Here is a 15,918-nt window from a genome sequence, read left to right on the forward strand (position 1 = left end):
AATATTCATATACAATTTTTAATATATTTTTTAGGTTAAATTTAAAATATGTGCATAATGGTAAACATCAAATGATTTAGCAGGTTGAAGGGGTGATCCTAAATAATGCTTTCATTTTTCTATCATTGCATTAATGTTTGGAGTATTTTCTAATGTTAATCATTAATATCTCCTAAAAAAATAAGGAAAAGTTGGTTTTCGCTCACTAATTTTAAAAAAAAAATTGGAAAAAAGAACTTCAACTTTTATAAATCAATTTTATCTTTATTCATTTAAAAATGTTTTAAAATACATTCATTTTTTCATAAGTCAAATAATTATTTCCTGAAATACCATTTTTCTCGATACATAATTTGAAAAAAATAACTTATGTTGTAAAAGGGTGACGAATGACCACATTAAAATAACAATTAATTGAAGTTCATATATGAACTTCATTTACTCATCTTTAATACGAGTAAATGAGAACCACTTGGAAAGCCTATGAAAAGGCTTTCCATCCCTTGTAGAAAGAGCATCTCAAACAATAAATAAATTTTATCTTTCTATTTTTCTCGCTCTCTTACTCTTTCTTTCTTTCATTATCTCAACTCTCTCACTTCTCTTATGTAATTCCTTTCTCCCCGTTATATATACTATTAAAGTAAGATATAATTGTGTCTACTTTTATTTGTATCACATTTATTTTTGTTTTACAACATCCTCAACTTTTATAAATAAATAAAAAAGTGTATGTATTTCAAATATGTTTAAATAAATAAAGATAAATTTGATTTATAAAAGTCGAGGTTATTTTTTTTTTTTCTCTCTCTATATATATATATATTCAAAACAAATTAATTATTTATTTATTTATTTATGAAATTTAATATATATTTGAGATATAAGAATTTGTCTAAATTTGAATTCGTGGATGATCTTTCTTATTGATGTAAATCAATAAATGCTTATGCTTATATCAATATTAGTAACACTAATAAAAAATTGATAATTTTGATTAGACAAATTAAGTTGCTTTGATACATTATTCACAACAATTGGATTTTCACCAAGATATAATGAAAGGCTCTATGTGCACTAAAAAATGTAAAATAATTACTCAATAACTCTTTTAAGCAAATGTATATTCCCCATTTTTTTTTTTTATAGAATATGCACACCCAACTTTTTTTCTTTTGATATTTCTAAAATGATAAAACCTATTTTTGTGAATTGGAAGGTGAGAGACATATAACTAAAAATTGCAATTAGGTAGAGGAAAAGATGAGGGACAAGGCGGAAAGCAGTCTGAAGTTATTATTATAAATTTTTTTTAAAAGAGAGACTTTTAATAAAATAATATTTATTATTTATCAAATTTAATATATTATTAGTTTCATATTAATAATTTTTATTATTACTCTACTTTAAATGAATTAAATGAGTTGTAAAAAAATACTTATATTTAAGATTAATTTCACTCACCATCTCTAAAGTTTTGATTAAATACATCTAGTCCTATACATCTAAGCTTGATGAAATTTTAAACTTACGAAAACAAGATGTATTTAGTGAAAATATGGAGGGAGGTGGTAATTATGTAAAGAATTCCAATTATTAGATTTTAAACAAATGTTGCTTCAAAATTGGGAAGATATTTTTTTTTTTTTAATAATAATAAATTTAAAGATAGGGGCGGAATGGCTGGCGTAGCAAAATCAGGTGACCACCGCTGCTCTGCAGTCTGCACTAGGTCATTGCTTTCCTGAGCAAAGAAGAGTAAGATGTCGTTTGCCACCACTTTACACTCACCACAACCACTCTTGAAGGACCAGACGCCCTTATTCGCCCTCAGGGTTGGCTCCCTCCCCGCTAGGCCAAGTCTTGTTGCCTATCGCCGTGGTTCTTTCCGTACCTTGACTCTCGGCGATGGCCTTGTGGTCGGAGCGAAGTCCGGGCGGATTGGATCCTTCCGTTGTTTCTCAGGTGCAGTGCTTCCCTTGTAAAATTCCTCTCATCTTGCTTCATCTGTTGCTTAATCACTGCATGGCTAGATGCTCGTTACTTCTGCAGTGTTCTTGATCTTGATTGATATGTTCTGATTAAATCTAAAAGGTAAAAAATACTTGAAAGCGTTTGGTTTCAAGAGGAATCTGTAATCTAACACTGTCAGCAAATCCGATAAAGGGCATTTGATGGGAGATGAGGTTCGTTTTTGTGTAGAAATGTGGAAATACCTCTGAAAGATAAGGGCAAAATCGAAATAAAATTGCATCTCTGGTGTGACCAAGGAAACATTTTTTTTTTCCTCGGAAGCAAACGAAAAAGGAAAAAAAATTAAATATTGCTTCACATGGAGCAGGAAAATTGGATTAAAAGGTGGCCCGCACTTTCAAACCGACTAGAAAAAGGAAGGGGTGATCATGAAACAATTATGGTGGCTGGGGTTGTTTTGGGTTGAGTTTTAGGATTAGCGAGGTTGAAGTTTTTGATTTGTACAGTCATATTCTAAATCACATAAATGTTTGCATTCGATGATTATTATGTTACTGAAAAGGTGGAGTGGTCACCTGATATTATCCTAATTTGACACTGTGCTTGACTGGAATCTTGAAAACAAGAGAATGTTTAGTCAATTTACTTCTAAGTTGAGTTTGAAAGGAAAACTTGGAATAAATCGAACATTAGGCAAGTGAAAGAAAGATGCACGTCATGCCCCACCAACAATATTATAGCATACTCCCCTCAATGTTATTCAACTCAATTGGGAAGTGGTATATTGATCAAAGGGTTAAGATAGCAGAGGGAGGAACATTGCATTGGGTCCATTTTGGTGGAGATTGGATCAACTCCTAATTGATATTTAAATGATGTACACTTCCTAGTATTTTGGAGAAGGTTTTTTCTCCAATGATGTACATTGCATCGGAGTCTTTGTTTCCAAAACTACAACCCTTGGTTGTGAGAAGAGTAGTGGAGGACGTTAGGAGCTGGAGAGAAGGTAAGAATGGCAAATTTTCAGTTAGATCCTATTATTGCTCCTATACTAGGACTTCTAGAGCTCCTTTTCGGAGGAGTATTATATGGAGGTCTTGGGCTCTAGTGAGGGTGAGTTTTTTGCCAAGGAAGCATCTTGGAGCAGAATCTTGATTCTCGACCAGCTGAAAAGGAGGGGATGGATTATCTCAAATAGGTGCTACTTGTGCAAATAAGAGGAGGAAACCATTGATCACCTAATCCTGTTTTTGGCAAGGCTAGAATGTTGTGGAACTTGATCTACTCCCTTTTCGGTGTGCAATAGGCTATGCTTTCCTTAGTTATGAGGAATCTGTTAGGTCGGTATGACTCTTTTGTGGGTAAAAAAAGGGAAAAAGCGTGGAGGGCTGCCCCCTTATGATTAACGACGTCGAACGGTTTGACCAAACAATTAAATATTTTTTCATGTATACTTTTGTGAATTGGGTTAGGGTGTATATAGAGGATCACATTTTGTTTATGATTGATTTTATAAATTGGTTGTTTGTCAAGTAAGGGGAAGACCTTTTTTTGTTTCCTTACTGCCTAGCTTTGTTGGGTGTTATTTGTATACTTATGTGTACTGTTTTTTCCATTTTTAGGTGTTTCTAATGCAAGCCTTTTTTTTTTCCCTATAAAAAAAAATGTTTGTACATTTTGGAAAGGATCCCTTATCCTTCAATTGTACTTAGTTCATGTAATTAAATGTATCTAATAAAAAAAAAATAATAGTCTCCACCAACAATTCTTGGAGTGTCACCATTCCTGAAGACTAGATTAGAAGGAAGGATAAACTTGTCAAATGTTGTAAACATAGTATTTACCCATATCAGAGGCTATGAGTCAACTATTCTAGGAGAAGGCTTCTAAGAAACCAAGCAAGCTGTCATACTGGGCTGTTCAAAAAATCTGTCAAGTTTGGTTCAGTAGGCTTGATCAACAATTAGCTTTATGATTTGTGTGACCTCATTGATGTAATAATGTGGTTCTTATTACTATTAAAACTTATTACATGAATGGTAGTAGGAGCTTCACCACTAGTAAACAGTTATATACTTAGATTGAGTGGAAGATTGCTAAGTTCTAGATGAACCATGGTGTCTGTTAAGCTATTTGTATTCGTAATGAGCATTACTTGTTTTTAGATGAAAAATTCTTTTTCTCCTCTAGCTCTTTCTTAAGTTTCTTTCCATGAGAAATAACCCAAACATTGCCATATTGCTAAACTTATTTTGAAAGGCAAAGTATTCTCCGAGGGTCTATGCATTGTCATGACCATTGGCCCCAAGATGACAAACATGAATGCCTTACTCAAATTTTTAAATCTTATTAAAGCTATTGGTCAGGACAAAATGCATCATGTGCATGCCTCGCGCTGAATCAGTTTACCATTTTATTTCTTCCATGCCTCTTGCTTATGAGATTTGACTGCTACTCTTCTGATTGATGACTATTATTTGGTGGTCTCTTAGGATTTTTGTAGCATGTTGATAATTTCTCATGGGAAAGGACTAGTGTCATATAGAGGTGTGCTATTTCAAGTTTTTGCCATCCTAAATTGGCTGTTTGAAAAACAGATAGATTGTTACTAAATTCTGATTTCCTTTAAGGTTCTATTTGAATCATAAAAACCTTCCTATCTCATCAATTCCTGGGCAGGCATTTCCTTCTCTGTTTGCATTTGCGGTTTCCCAAGATGTGTGGGTAGAGGATTGTTGGGATTCTATGGGGGATGGGGGGGGGGATGGTCTCCTCGTTTTTCTAGATCATTTAATGACTGGGAGCTGGAGGCGGTGGCGAGCCTCCTTTCGGTCCTTCAAGGTAAGAGACTCAACATTGGGATGGAGGATAGTGTGGTGTGGAATGCTTCTAAGAATGGGATATTCTCTGTAAAATCCCTGTACAATACTCTTGATTCTGGTGGTGCAGTCCTGTTTCCGTGGCGAATCATTTGGAGTCCTTGCGTGCCTACTAAGGTGGGTTTTTTTGCTTGGGAAGCTTCTAACCCAAGATCATCTCAAAAGGCGGGGCTGGTCTCTAGCAAACAGATGCTTCTTATGTTGTAATGATGAGGAGACAATTAACCACATCCTTATCCATTGCCCCAAGGCGAGGGTGCTGTGGAATCTTGTGTTTACGTTGTTTAGAGTTAATTGGGTCCTTCAGCTCACGGTTAAAGACACTCTCCTTGGCTGGTCCGCTTCCTTTGTAGACAAGAAGCGTGGGAAAATCTGGCGGGCAGCCCCCCTTTGTTTATTTTGGACGATGTGGAAAGTAAGAAATAGGATAGTGTTTGATAATGAGGCTTTGTCGATCCAAAGATTGAAAGCCTCTTTCGTTTGTAATCTTTTCTCTTGGACGAAGTCTTGGTTAGATGGAGAGCCCCGTTCCTTATTTAGCTTTGTAGATTGGTTGGGCTCTAATTGAGGGTTGGTGGGTGTAAGCTTCTTTGTGCTTTTTGTTTTTGGGGCTTCTCGTGTATACTCCCTGTATGCTTCGGGTTGCCTTCTTGCTTCCCTCTTTTAATGAAATTTTTTCTATGTTTATCTATCAAAAAAAAAAAATTCCTAGGCCTTTTTATCATTTCTCTTGGAATTTTAAATTCTATTGTAACCTCTGTGATTTTGAAATAGAAAATCTAGAAAGACGAATGCTCTCTCTTACTCGCTTGCATTTATCTTCATTCGCTCCAAATGTAAGAGTTTGGTCTTTATCTTTTTCAAGTTTATATACAGTAAAGTCTTTCTTTGTAGCCTTGTCCAATCATTTTGACCTAGTTCCTTTCCTCTCTACTAATTTTGTTTGGAAATCTCAAGTCCCTCTTCAAGTTAAGTCATTTGCTTGGTTAGTGGCACACAAGAAGGTGAACATCAATGACATGCTACAACCGAGGAGATCCTACAAAGCCCTCAGTCCTGATGTTTGTATGTTGTGTATGGTGCGTGGATAATCAACATATCATATTTTTTTCCATTGCTCTTTGACTATGGGGTTGTGACACAGATTATTTGAATTGACTAAGTTGGACTGGGTTTCTCCTAGGAATATTTGTGACATGATGACCATTGCATATAAGGGATTGGGAAATTTTAGTAGAGGATTAGTACTGTGGAAAAATGCTTATTTAGCTTTGATTTGGGTTGTGTGGTGGGAAAGAAATGCCAAAATTTTTGAAGATATGATGAGGACCTCATAGGTTCTTTGGGATACCATTCATTTCCTTGCAGCCTTTTAAGGCTCTTGCACCACAACTTTTAAGGGCATTCCCCTTAATGTGATTCAACTTGATTGGTTGTGGGTGTGTAGGTCCAAAGATGTGAGCTAGTAAGGAGAGGTTGTTTTGTGTTCTTTCCTTATGGTGTATTGGTTTATTTAGTATTTTGGAGGTCCTAATTGTTTATTTCCTTGGTTTGGGAGGATTACTCATCCTTCCTTTGTACCTTTTTATCCTTATTTAATATATTACATTGTTGTTTCTCATTAAAAATAAAATGGAAGGAATCACAAAATTTCTTGTTTAGTTGGCCTTGGAAAATTTTGTGCTATTGAAGTTTCAATTCCACATTAACAATGTTCTAATAAAAAAATAAAGCTAACTCACACATAAAGATACACGGGATTTAAATGTAGTTTGGCCAATTATGCCTATATCCATGGATGAGAGAGAATAAGTTTTTTATACTATAGAAAAATTACATAAGAAAGAGAGAACATATGCAACTCCCAAAACTTAAAACAATCCCATCTTTTTTGGTTCTAGTGTCTACATCTTGAATCATGAGCTCCTCTCAATTGGGTGTCTCCTACTCTTCTTCACATCTCTGCCTACCATGTATGATCTTCACAAGCCCATCTTAATTTCATAACTTTTTACCCTTCTTGATCGAGAATACACAGATATTCCTAACACATTTCTTTACTAAAAAAAATATCTATTTTTCCAAGGAAGTATAAAAAAGGAAATATTCTATACAATATTTTTTTACTGAAAGGAATATGAACCAAACAAGTTCTCCTCCAGTTGAGTGGTCTAACGACTTGATGAAGTGAATGATTAACTCTAAGCAAGACCTTTCTCTTTCTCTTTTGGTCCACTCACTGACTACAAGAGTCTACCCCCCTATTCTTGAACTACTCCTTATGCATTGAGGCGAATGTAGACATACTTTTAGCGCAACCAATATGAAAGAATTGGAGACTCAGCCCCCTGTACTCAAGCAACATGATTTTCTTCCATGTGAAAAACATGATTAGAGATTAGGCTTAGGGATATGCCTCTAGAAGGGCTTACAACTCTAAAAAACGTAGAATATGCTCTGAGGGAGGTTTGTGCTGCCATCAAGTTGATGCCTTTACATATAGGGGGTGTAACTTTACAACTCTCTCTTGTTACTATTTTCTTGGGTAGATCTCCTGAAACAAGTGATTAATACATTAAGAAGAGACTTGGCTGAACAGAAGCAAGACTAAGAGGAAAATCAAGGTAGGCTTGTCTTCATGTACCTGCCTCTATAGAGAAGGAGAAAGATAGATTTCTAAGTGAATAGGGCCCACTTTTTAAAGTCAAATATAACTGAACTAGCTAGCATGCTTGAAAATATTGTTTTTCCTTGTGCCTTCCCCTTCTTACCTTGCTTACTTGTTAGCTATTCTGTGACTTAATTTTTTATTTTTTTTGCTTGACCTTGATCCTGTTTTTAGGGTAAGATAAGAGGCCTTAGACCATAAGCTAGCTAGAAAGAGAATCAGTCTTTTATGAAAAATTATACAAGAAAGAGAAAATATATGCAACTCCCAAACCTTAAAACAATCCTATCTTTTCTGGTTCTAGTATCCATATCTTGAATTAGGAGCCTCTCTCCATTGGGTGTCTCCCACTCTTCTTCACACCTCTAACTGTCATGTATGGTCTCCACAAGCCCATCTTAATTTCATAACCCTTTGCCCCTTCTTTATTGAGACTATAAAGATATTCCTAACACATTTCCTTGCTAAAAAAAAAATCTATTTCTTCAAGGAAGTATCAACCAAAGAAATATTCTATGCAATATTCTTTTACTAAATTCTTTATTCTTTATTTAAAAGAGGAATAACATTGGAGAAGCATATAAAGAAAAAAGATAATGAGTTTAAACTTTATTGATTTAATTATTTTTTATGGGCAAACAAAAAATATATTAGCAATGCCTAGTAAAAGAGTGTAACAAAGTGCACAGTACCTATACAAAGGGTGCTTAAAGGCAAAGAACAAGAAGAGAAACAAGGAAAAAAAAAACTCTCTCCCCTTACTCAGAGCCCAACCAATTAACAAAATCTATTTTAAGTGTTGATTCGAACTATGCACATTCTAACCCAATCCAAAAAGTGCACATAAAAAAAGAAAGATGATGAAGCAACTCTTCATGCTTTTCTTTGCTCCTTTTCAAGGATGTGATTAATTGATTCTTTTTTATTTTTACATATATAACATTTATTCACCAATATCCATCATCTCTTTTTAAACTAATCCAAAGTCAAAATCCTCCCCTAAGTAGCTACCTAGACAAAGAACCCCACTTTCGTTAGAACCCATGGATTACAAACGAGTTCCATAGGAAAAGTACTTTATTCATCTAAGCACAAAAAAGGAGTAAAAGACTTTCATTGACAATTTTCCACACTTTGAGTTCATTGACACCAATCCATCCTCTCCATCCCTACCTAGTGCTCTTTCTTGCAGCCTCAATGGAAATGGCTCCACCATATCTAGATTATCCTCTCCTATTATCTTTCATAGCCTTACTTGAAACCCTTAACTCATACCACAAGAATACTGACCCTCATCACATTTCCCAACAATAATCCACTTCCATCGAAGCTCTCTTTCTAAGGCAAATCTCCAACTTCACTTGCTAAGGAGAGCCTTGATAAGGATAGAAAAGTTGTTAATGCCAAGCCTACCTTTTTACATTTTTCCATGCAAGCAGTTGCCGATTTCACTAGGTGAGGTTTTTCCTCGAGAGTTCCCTACCCTAAAGGAAGTTTTTTGGATCTTATTAAGTTTTAAGCTTACTTTTCTTGAAATGGAAAACAAGGACATGAAATAAATTGACAGACTAGAAAAGGCACTTTAAATGCCTTCAAATTAGAGCAAGTCTATCCCCTTTTGAAAGGTATCATTGTTTTCACATAACAAGCCTTTTTTGAAATCTCTTTTCCATTAGATACCAAATCATTGACGATTTATAAGAGACACACAAAGGAAGACCTAAATAAGTGGTGGGGAGCTCCCCACTTAACATCTCAACATAGAAACCAACTTTTTCATATTATTCATGTCCCTAATTAGGATTAACTTACTCTTCTCCAAATTAATTTTCAGGCTTGAAATTGTTTCAAACCTCATGAAAGTTCAACTCAAACATTCCATTTGCTTTTGGTAAGCATCACAAAAGAGAACAATATTGTCAACAAACACGAGATGAAACACCTTCACCCTTACTTCCTCTCCCTTCAACCTTAAAAGACTAGATGAAGCCCCTTTCCTTAACCCTCTTCAAAAGATAATTGAGAGCCTCTATCTCCAAAACAAGAGAATAGGGAGAGAGCATCTCCCTGCCGCAAACCCCTTAAACCCTAAAAAAAGGTAGTAGGAATACTATTAACTAACACAGGGAAACTTGTTGAAGATTTATACCACTTAATCCAACCAACCCATTTTTGTCCAAAGCCCTTTTTTTTCTAGAATTGCAAGTAAGAAACCTAATTGATATGGTTATGAGTCTATGTCAAGGATTCAAGTTTATAGATAATACCAGTTGAGCTCTTCAGCCTTAAATTTATGGTGTCATTTGCAATATGAACTGTGTACACAATTTGTCTCCTGTCTACAAAGGCATGCTGATAATTGGAGGCTACTTTCTTAAACTTATTATTAGCCAATACCTTTGCTAGAAGTTTGTACAATCCTCCCACCAAGATAATGGTTCTAAATTCTTCTAAACTTCAATATCTTTCTTAGATATTAATACTAAGAATATAATGTCTAACCTTCTTTCAAAAGAGCGCAACTCATAAAATTCTTAAATATTAAAGAATTCCACAGATTTGCTTGCATCTGCAACTTGTAGATGCTACTGTGGATAGATTGGAAAGATAAAAGATCTGGATATGTTAGTTTTTACTTAATATAAGATCTAGATACGTTATTTTTTACTTTATATGAGATCTGGATATGTTTTCTACTATGTTTACAATTTGTGCATGTTGTTTAAATGATGCTTCCCATTTCTTTGTACTTATGTTATTGATTGATTCTGTTCACTTGTTTTTTTATTTTCCTTGCTGGTTTGAAGCATTGACAATTTTTTTGTGGCTGTATGTTTGTTTATATATTCATCTTGCAGCACTAACTCCTGAGCTGAAAACTACATTGGATAAAGTTGTTACATCAAACAAAGTGGTTCTTTTTATGAAGGGAACCAAGGAGTTCCCACAATGTGGATTTTCAAACACTGTGGTGCAGATACTCAATTCCCTGAATGTTCCTTTTGAAACAATAAACATTTTAGAAAATGAAATATTGCGTCAGGGGTTGAAGGAATATTCCAACTGGCCTACCTTTCCTCACTTTACATTGAAGGGGAGTTCTTTGGTGGCTGTGACATTACTGTTGGTAAGTTCATTTTTAGTTGTCATTTTACTGTACTTGAAATCAATTTTCACCATGTCCTGTTATAACTTGGAATATTTGCTCCTACTGTAGATAGTTATCCTAATGTATGACCATGAACACAAAGTGCTCATAGGTTTAGCTTTGCCTCTAGTGAGTTGGTAGGGGATTTTTATCTTCAGGTTCTTGGGTTGAATGTAGTGGTTTTGATGGGGGAAAGCCTTTTAAAGTTTATTCAAGGAAGAAAGGGAAGACCTAAGTAAACTTTAAGTTGGATTAATATTAATTAGAATTGAATACGGATTGGTATTTGTTGGAGTCTAATTAGGATTAGCTAGTTGAGTTATAATATAATAAGAATTTGAGTCATGATAGGTTATTAGAGTCCTAGTAGACTTTGGATGTTATAATTAGAATTAGAATCATAATAGGTTATTAGAGTCCTAGTAGACTTTGGATTTCTTAGAGAAGCCTATAAATAGGCTAATCAATGTAAATCAAAGGGATGAATTTGATGAATAATATTATACTTTCTTTCATTGCAAGGTTGCAACCCTCAATGGTGAGACTCCATTGATTTTCTTCTAGGTGAGACTCCTAGAAGGCCTTAGTGAGACTCTAAGGTTTTCCATCTTTTCTTCATTGTTTCTTCTTTCTCTCTATTTCTTATCTTATAATTTTCTCTACCATCAAATTTATTCTTTGTTCCCTCTCCTTACACCCTAAAAGTAAAACCCTAGCCCACCTACCCTTGAGTGTAGGCAACCATCCTAGGGTTGTCCTACATCAGGTTTTATGTTATGTTGCTTTTGCTTGTGATGGTACTGTTATGTTGTACATTTTGCTTTCTTCAGAGGACTTCTTGTCTGGCTTTGTATTTTTTCTCCATCAACTAGATTTCCTATCAAATTTTCTTTTAAGGTTCATTAATCCATTTCCTCATTAGTACTCAACCACATTGTAGAAGAAAAAGTTGGAAAGCCAGCATTACTGAATGAGTGACTTTGCTTGTCACGTGCTAGTTAATGTTATATTGAGGGTCAATCATGAAATTAACAGACTAAACAAAGCAGAGTTGATGTGGAGAACCCCCACCAAAGCAGGGTTTACAATGTCAAAATAAAATTGAATTCTGGTCTGATTGATATTTGAACTTATGTAATTGGATTAGATTTATCATCTGTAATGTGGCCACAAATGCCATAGCTAAATGGCACAGCCTTAGAACTGTCGATGGGCCAACTCACCGGACCCATTGAACAAAAGCTTCCAAAGTTACAGATAATGGACATATTGTATCTTATTTCCATAATGAAATCTCTAGGGATGCAGGCTTGATATTTCACTTTTAGAGGTTTCATCAGAGATTTCCTTCTACTTCTACAGAATGTATTACATATGCCTCTTCAGAAAAGTCAGCCTTTATATATAGGTGTGGCCCTTTTGGGCATGCATGCACTTGTAAGTCACTTGTTACTAAGATGAAGAAATGCAAATTCAGAATCTGGATTTGTTCATAGGTTCATATTCAACATAAGAAAATTTTAACTTTGTTCAGTCTTGAGCTTGATCGTATAATACACAAGCATGGTGTTTTTTGCATGTTGGTAGGAATGGTTTGTTGTGTAAACCTGTTTATTTTTGTATATAGAATTTTATATTGTCATTTTCTTATTTCATTTTTCAATTAATTCTTGCTTGTACAAAGCATACAAAGAAAAAGCATATTCACTGATTAGCTTAGGGCTTTAAGTTAGTGTGACAACTTGTCTCCTCCCATGTAGATTTGAGCCCAATAGGTCCTCACGACTTTAAAATGTCTTTACATAGTTAAAAAAGGTCTAATATGTGTATACTATTAAGAACTTTTACCTTTAGTTGATGTGGGATATCATAATCGCCCTTCCCCTCCAATTGGCACGATGTCCTCCTCATGTCTTAATGTGAGATTGGAGGACTAGATAGATAGACATCCCTTGCAAAGGCAAACAAAGATCCACACTAAAGTCAATGATTAGCTTCAATACTATTTGTTATGGTCCGCTCCCTCTTATGTAGACATTGTTTATTCTAGTCCAAAGTACACCTCGAAAGCATATCCACACAATTAAGAGGAGTCTATATAGTGAGTTTTTCTTAACTATATGGACTCTTTTTAACACTATACGGGCCTATTGGGCCAAAAGTGTACCATATCTACATGAGAAGGGTACAAGTTGTTACAAATAGTCTCATTCAAAAATTGCATTTTGTTTTTTTCTCTTTTATATCAAATGACTAAATTTAGAGGATTTGGATCCATAATGAAAATCATGCTCTTTAATGCCCTCGTTCACATGTGGCATCATACTTGCATGTGGAAAGATACACACGATTGTAGCCAAACAACCACAATAACCTCTTTTGGGCTTACATGCAAGCTCAATAAATTTGGAAAATAAATATGCACCCACAAGCAAACAATGATAATCAGTCTTTTTTGGACTTAATAAATTAGAGAAATAAATATGCAATGAGGTTTGAACGCATTACCTCTCGCCAAATGAGACTATGATACCATGTAATCATCACAAAGGCATCCTATTATCATTCATCAAAACTTTTAGATTCCTATGGAGGTGGATCTTGTACAAGATGCTTTAATTTTCCCTTTGCCTTAATATATACCCTCACAAGTTTAGCCCATAATATATAATTAGATTCTAAAGTAATCTGGATACCAATACTATTTCTAACTTTGTGATCATTGTTGGATGTCATACTTGTAAATTATTGAAAATAGAAAATAGGGATTATCACACTAAAAAGTTGAAACAAAGGGATGCTAAGAAACCTTCAGCACTAACCCTACTAGTGCTGAAGATCACTGTAGCATCATAGCAAGGGCATTGTTGCTGTATTGTAGCATATACTGCTAGGGTTTTGGCACTCTAGCACTGTATGGTACTCTAGCAATATTGTTATAGTGCCTGCTACAGTCCCAATTGCTACAATGCTACTGCAGTACTGCTACAGTGATCTCCCATACTAGTGCTTATGTGATTGGGTATATGATGCAAGTATAGCGACACTGTAGTAGAGGCATTGTAGCAGGGGGCACTGTAACAGCACTGGTATGAATCCTTCCAAGGGAGTCTTTGTTTCCCTTCCCATCAAGACAACTTTCCCTTACCCGAATATCCAGTATGGGTTCCGGGCTTGATTGTAACACTTCTGCCTGTGCCTGTTGTTTCTGTGCTCATGCAAGGCCTTCAAGTGGGACCTGCTCAGACCAAAGGGTCGGGAATGAGATGGGTGATCTACGATCTTAAGAGGGTTGATTGCAGATCTTAGTGGGCATAGAGAGGCTAGCACAAAAGCTGTTGTGCAGTAGGCTAGAGAAGTAGGGCGGCCCTTTGATTGCTTCACATGCATCCGTTTTCTTGGTTACCTTATCCCCTTCACCCTGATTGAGTAGGCATTCGTATAGCAGAGGGCAATCTGTCTAGTAGCAGTGAGTATTTACTTGAGTCAGCAATCAGACTCACCTACATCCTCTGATCTAGGATCTAGCAGCTAGGAATTGCGCAACTGAGAAAGAAGCATGACCAGTTGAGCTCGAAGAACAAGAAATGGAAGCACACTTTGGAACAATCACAAAAAGGGGGGATGAACTGATCAAACAATGGTCTTAAAGCAAAGGTCTTGACCTAGAAGGATCAAAGAGAGCGCCAGTAGATCGAGCTGTAGGTGCATGGACTTTTCTAGTGAAACACAACCATTCACCTTTCCATAGCTAGTGTTACCCTAGGGTAGGATGAGCGATGTTCTCACGAATCTCCCTATTACCAGGAAACCCACAGAAGTCAGAATGGGAAGAGGAAAAGGAAATCCTATGGATTGGATTGCTTATGTGTCCATGGGGCAAATCCCATTTGAAATGGACTACTACAGTACCATACAATACAACTACTGTGATTTCCAACACCAGTGCCCGTGTAATTGGTTGTTCTGTGTGATGCAAGTATAGTGCAAGTATGCTACAGGTTTCCTAACATTCCTTTGTTTTTCAGTTCCTGTTTTCTCCCTTCAATGATTAATAAGTATGAAATCTAGTTGTAATCACAAATTTGGAGATAGTGTTAATATTCAGATTACTTCAATAAATCTAAAGGAACCTAGTTATTTATTATGGGCTAAAGGCGTGAGGGTGTATATTGGGACAAAGGGAAAACTAAAACATGTTGGACTAAAAACCTTCACCCCAGGATTCTAAAATGTTTTATTAATGGCAACAAGATGACTTCATGATAATAACATGGTATCAAAGCCTTATTTCCCCATGTGAGGGTGGATATTAAACTGCACGATATATATTATGGGCCAAAATCTTATACTTCCAAGTTTTTAAGAAAATTGGTTGTCTAACAAGTTTTATATAAAGATTTGGTTATTTTCACATTTTGTGACCTTTGAATATTTTTATAAAATGTTAAGCTCTAGGATCTCACTATGAATATGTTTCAACTTTTAATTCATTCGGCATTCTTTTACGTCTATAGGAGTGATTAATGGATAATGTGTTTACTTAGATTCATCAATCTCTTACTGTGCTGAGTTGCAAAGTAAAACTAATTTTGCTGCAGATGCATACAACAGCGGCCAATTGCAGGAACAGTTGGAGAAGGCGATGTGCTCCTGATGAATTAGAAGAATGATCTTCCTAAGAATAAACACCTGATCGTGGATGCATTATTAATTTTATGGGGTTGGACTCAAACCTTGATTACAGAGGTTGTAAGTTTCACAGAATTACCTAATTATTTCCATTGTATTTACATCCCTTTGGCCAATATCTGATGTGTTCCCTTCCCCAGCTTCCAACCTGTGGCTTAGTGCCCCTTATGATGGTGGGTGCACTCTTATTGTGGTTTCTTATTCAATCATGCGTGTTAGGATAGTTGAAGACCTCACCAGTAAAATATGCTGCAATTGAAATTTGTTATATATTTGTGATGGGCTCTAAATGAATGTTATCAGGTACAAACCAAAACTTGTTTTAAATAATTAAATTGATATATTAATTACGGTGAAAGAAATCAAGTAATAGTAAAAATTGTAGAGTAATAAAGAAAATTTTGGATGTAATTAAGATAAATAAAGTAAAAAATAAAATAAAATAAAGATATGAACTTAATAATAATTTAATTATTTTTATTTATTATTTAAAGTTGTTTTTTACTTTAAATTATTTTATTAAATATATTTAATTTATTTAATAACTTAAATTATTT

General features: G+C 35.1%; 1 protein-coding gene across 1 annotated transcript; it reads left to right on the forward strand.

Annotated features, from left to right (window-relative positions):
* Positions 1-1,703: 1,703 nt before the first annotated feature.
* LOC117931223 (monothiol glutaredoxin-S7, chloroplastic) lies at positions 1,704-15,651 on the forward strand. Its single transcript, XM_034852147.1, is given in 4 exon segments — positions 1,704-1,965; positions 10,380-10,598; positions 10,601-10,648; positions 15,271-15,651. Coding segments are annotated over 4 exon segments (525 nt in total). The 5' UTR covers positions 1,704-1,763; the 3' UTR covers positions 15,327-15,651.
* The last annotated feature ends 267 nt before the right edge of the window (positions 15,652-15,918 follow it).

The sequence above is a fragment of the Vitis riparia genome, chromosome 14 (genome assembly GCF_004353265.1).
Source record: "Vitis riparia cultivar Riparia Gloire de Montpellier isolate 1030 chromosome 14, EGFV_Vit.rip_1.0, whole genome shotgun sequence".
Classification (NCBI taxonomy): Eukaryota; Viridiplantae; Streptophyta; class Magnoliopsida; order Vitales; family Vitaceae; genus Vitis; species Vitis riparia.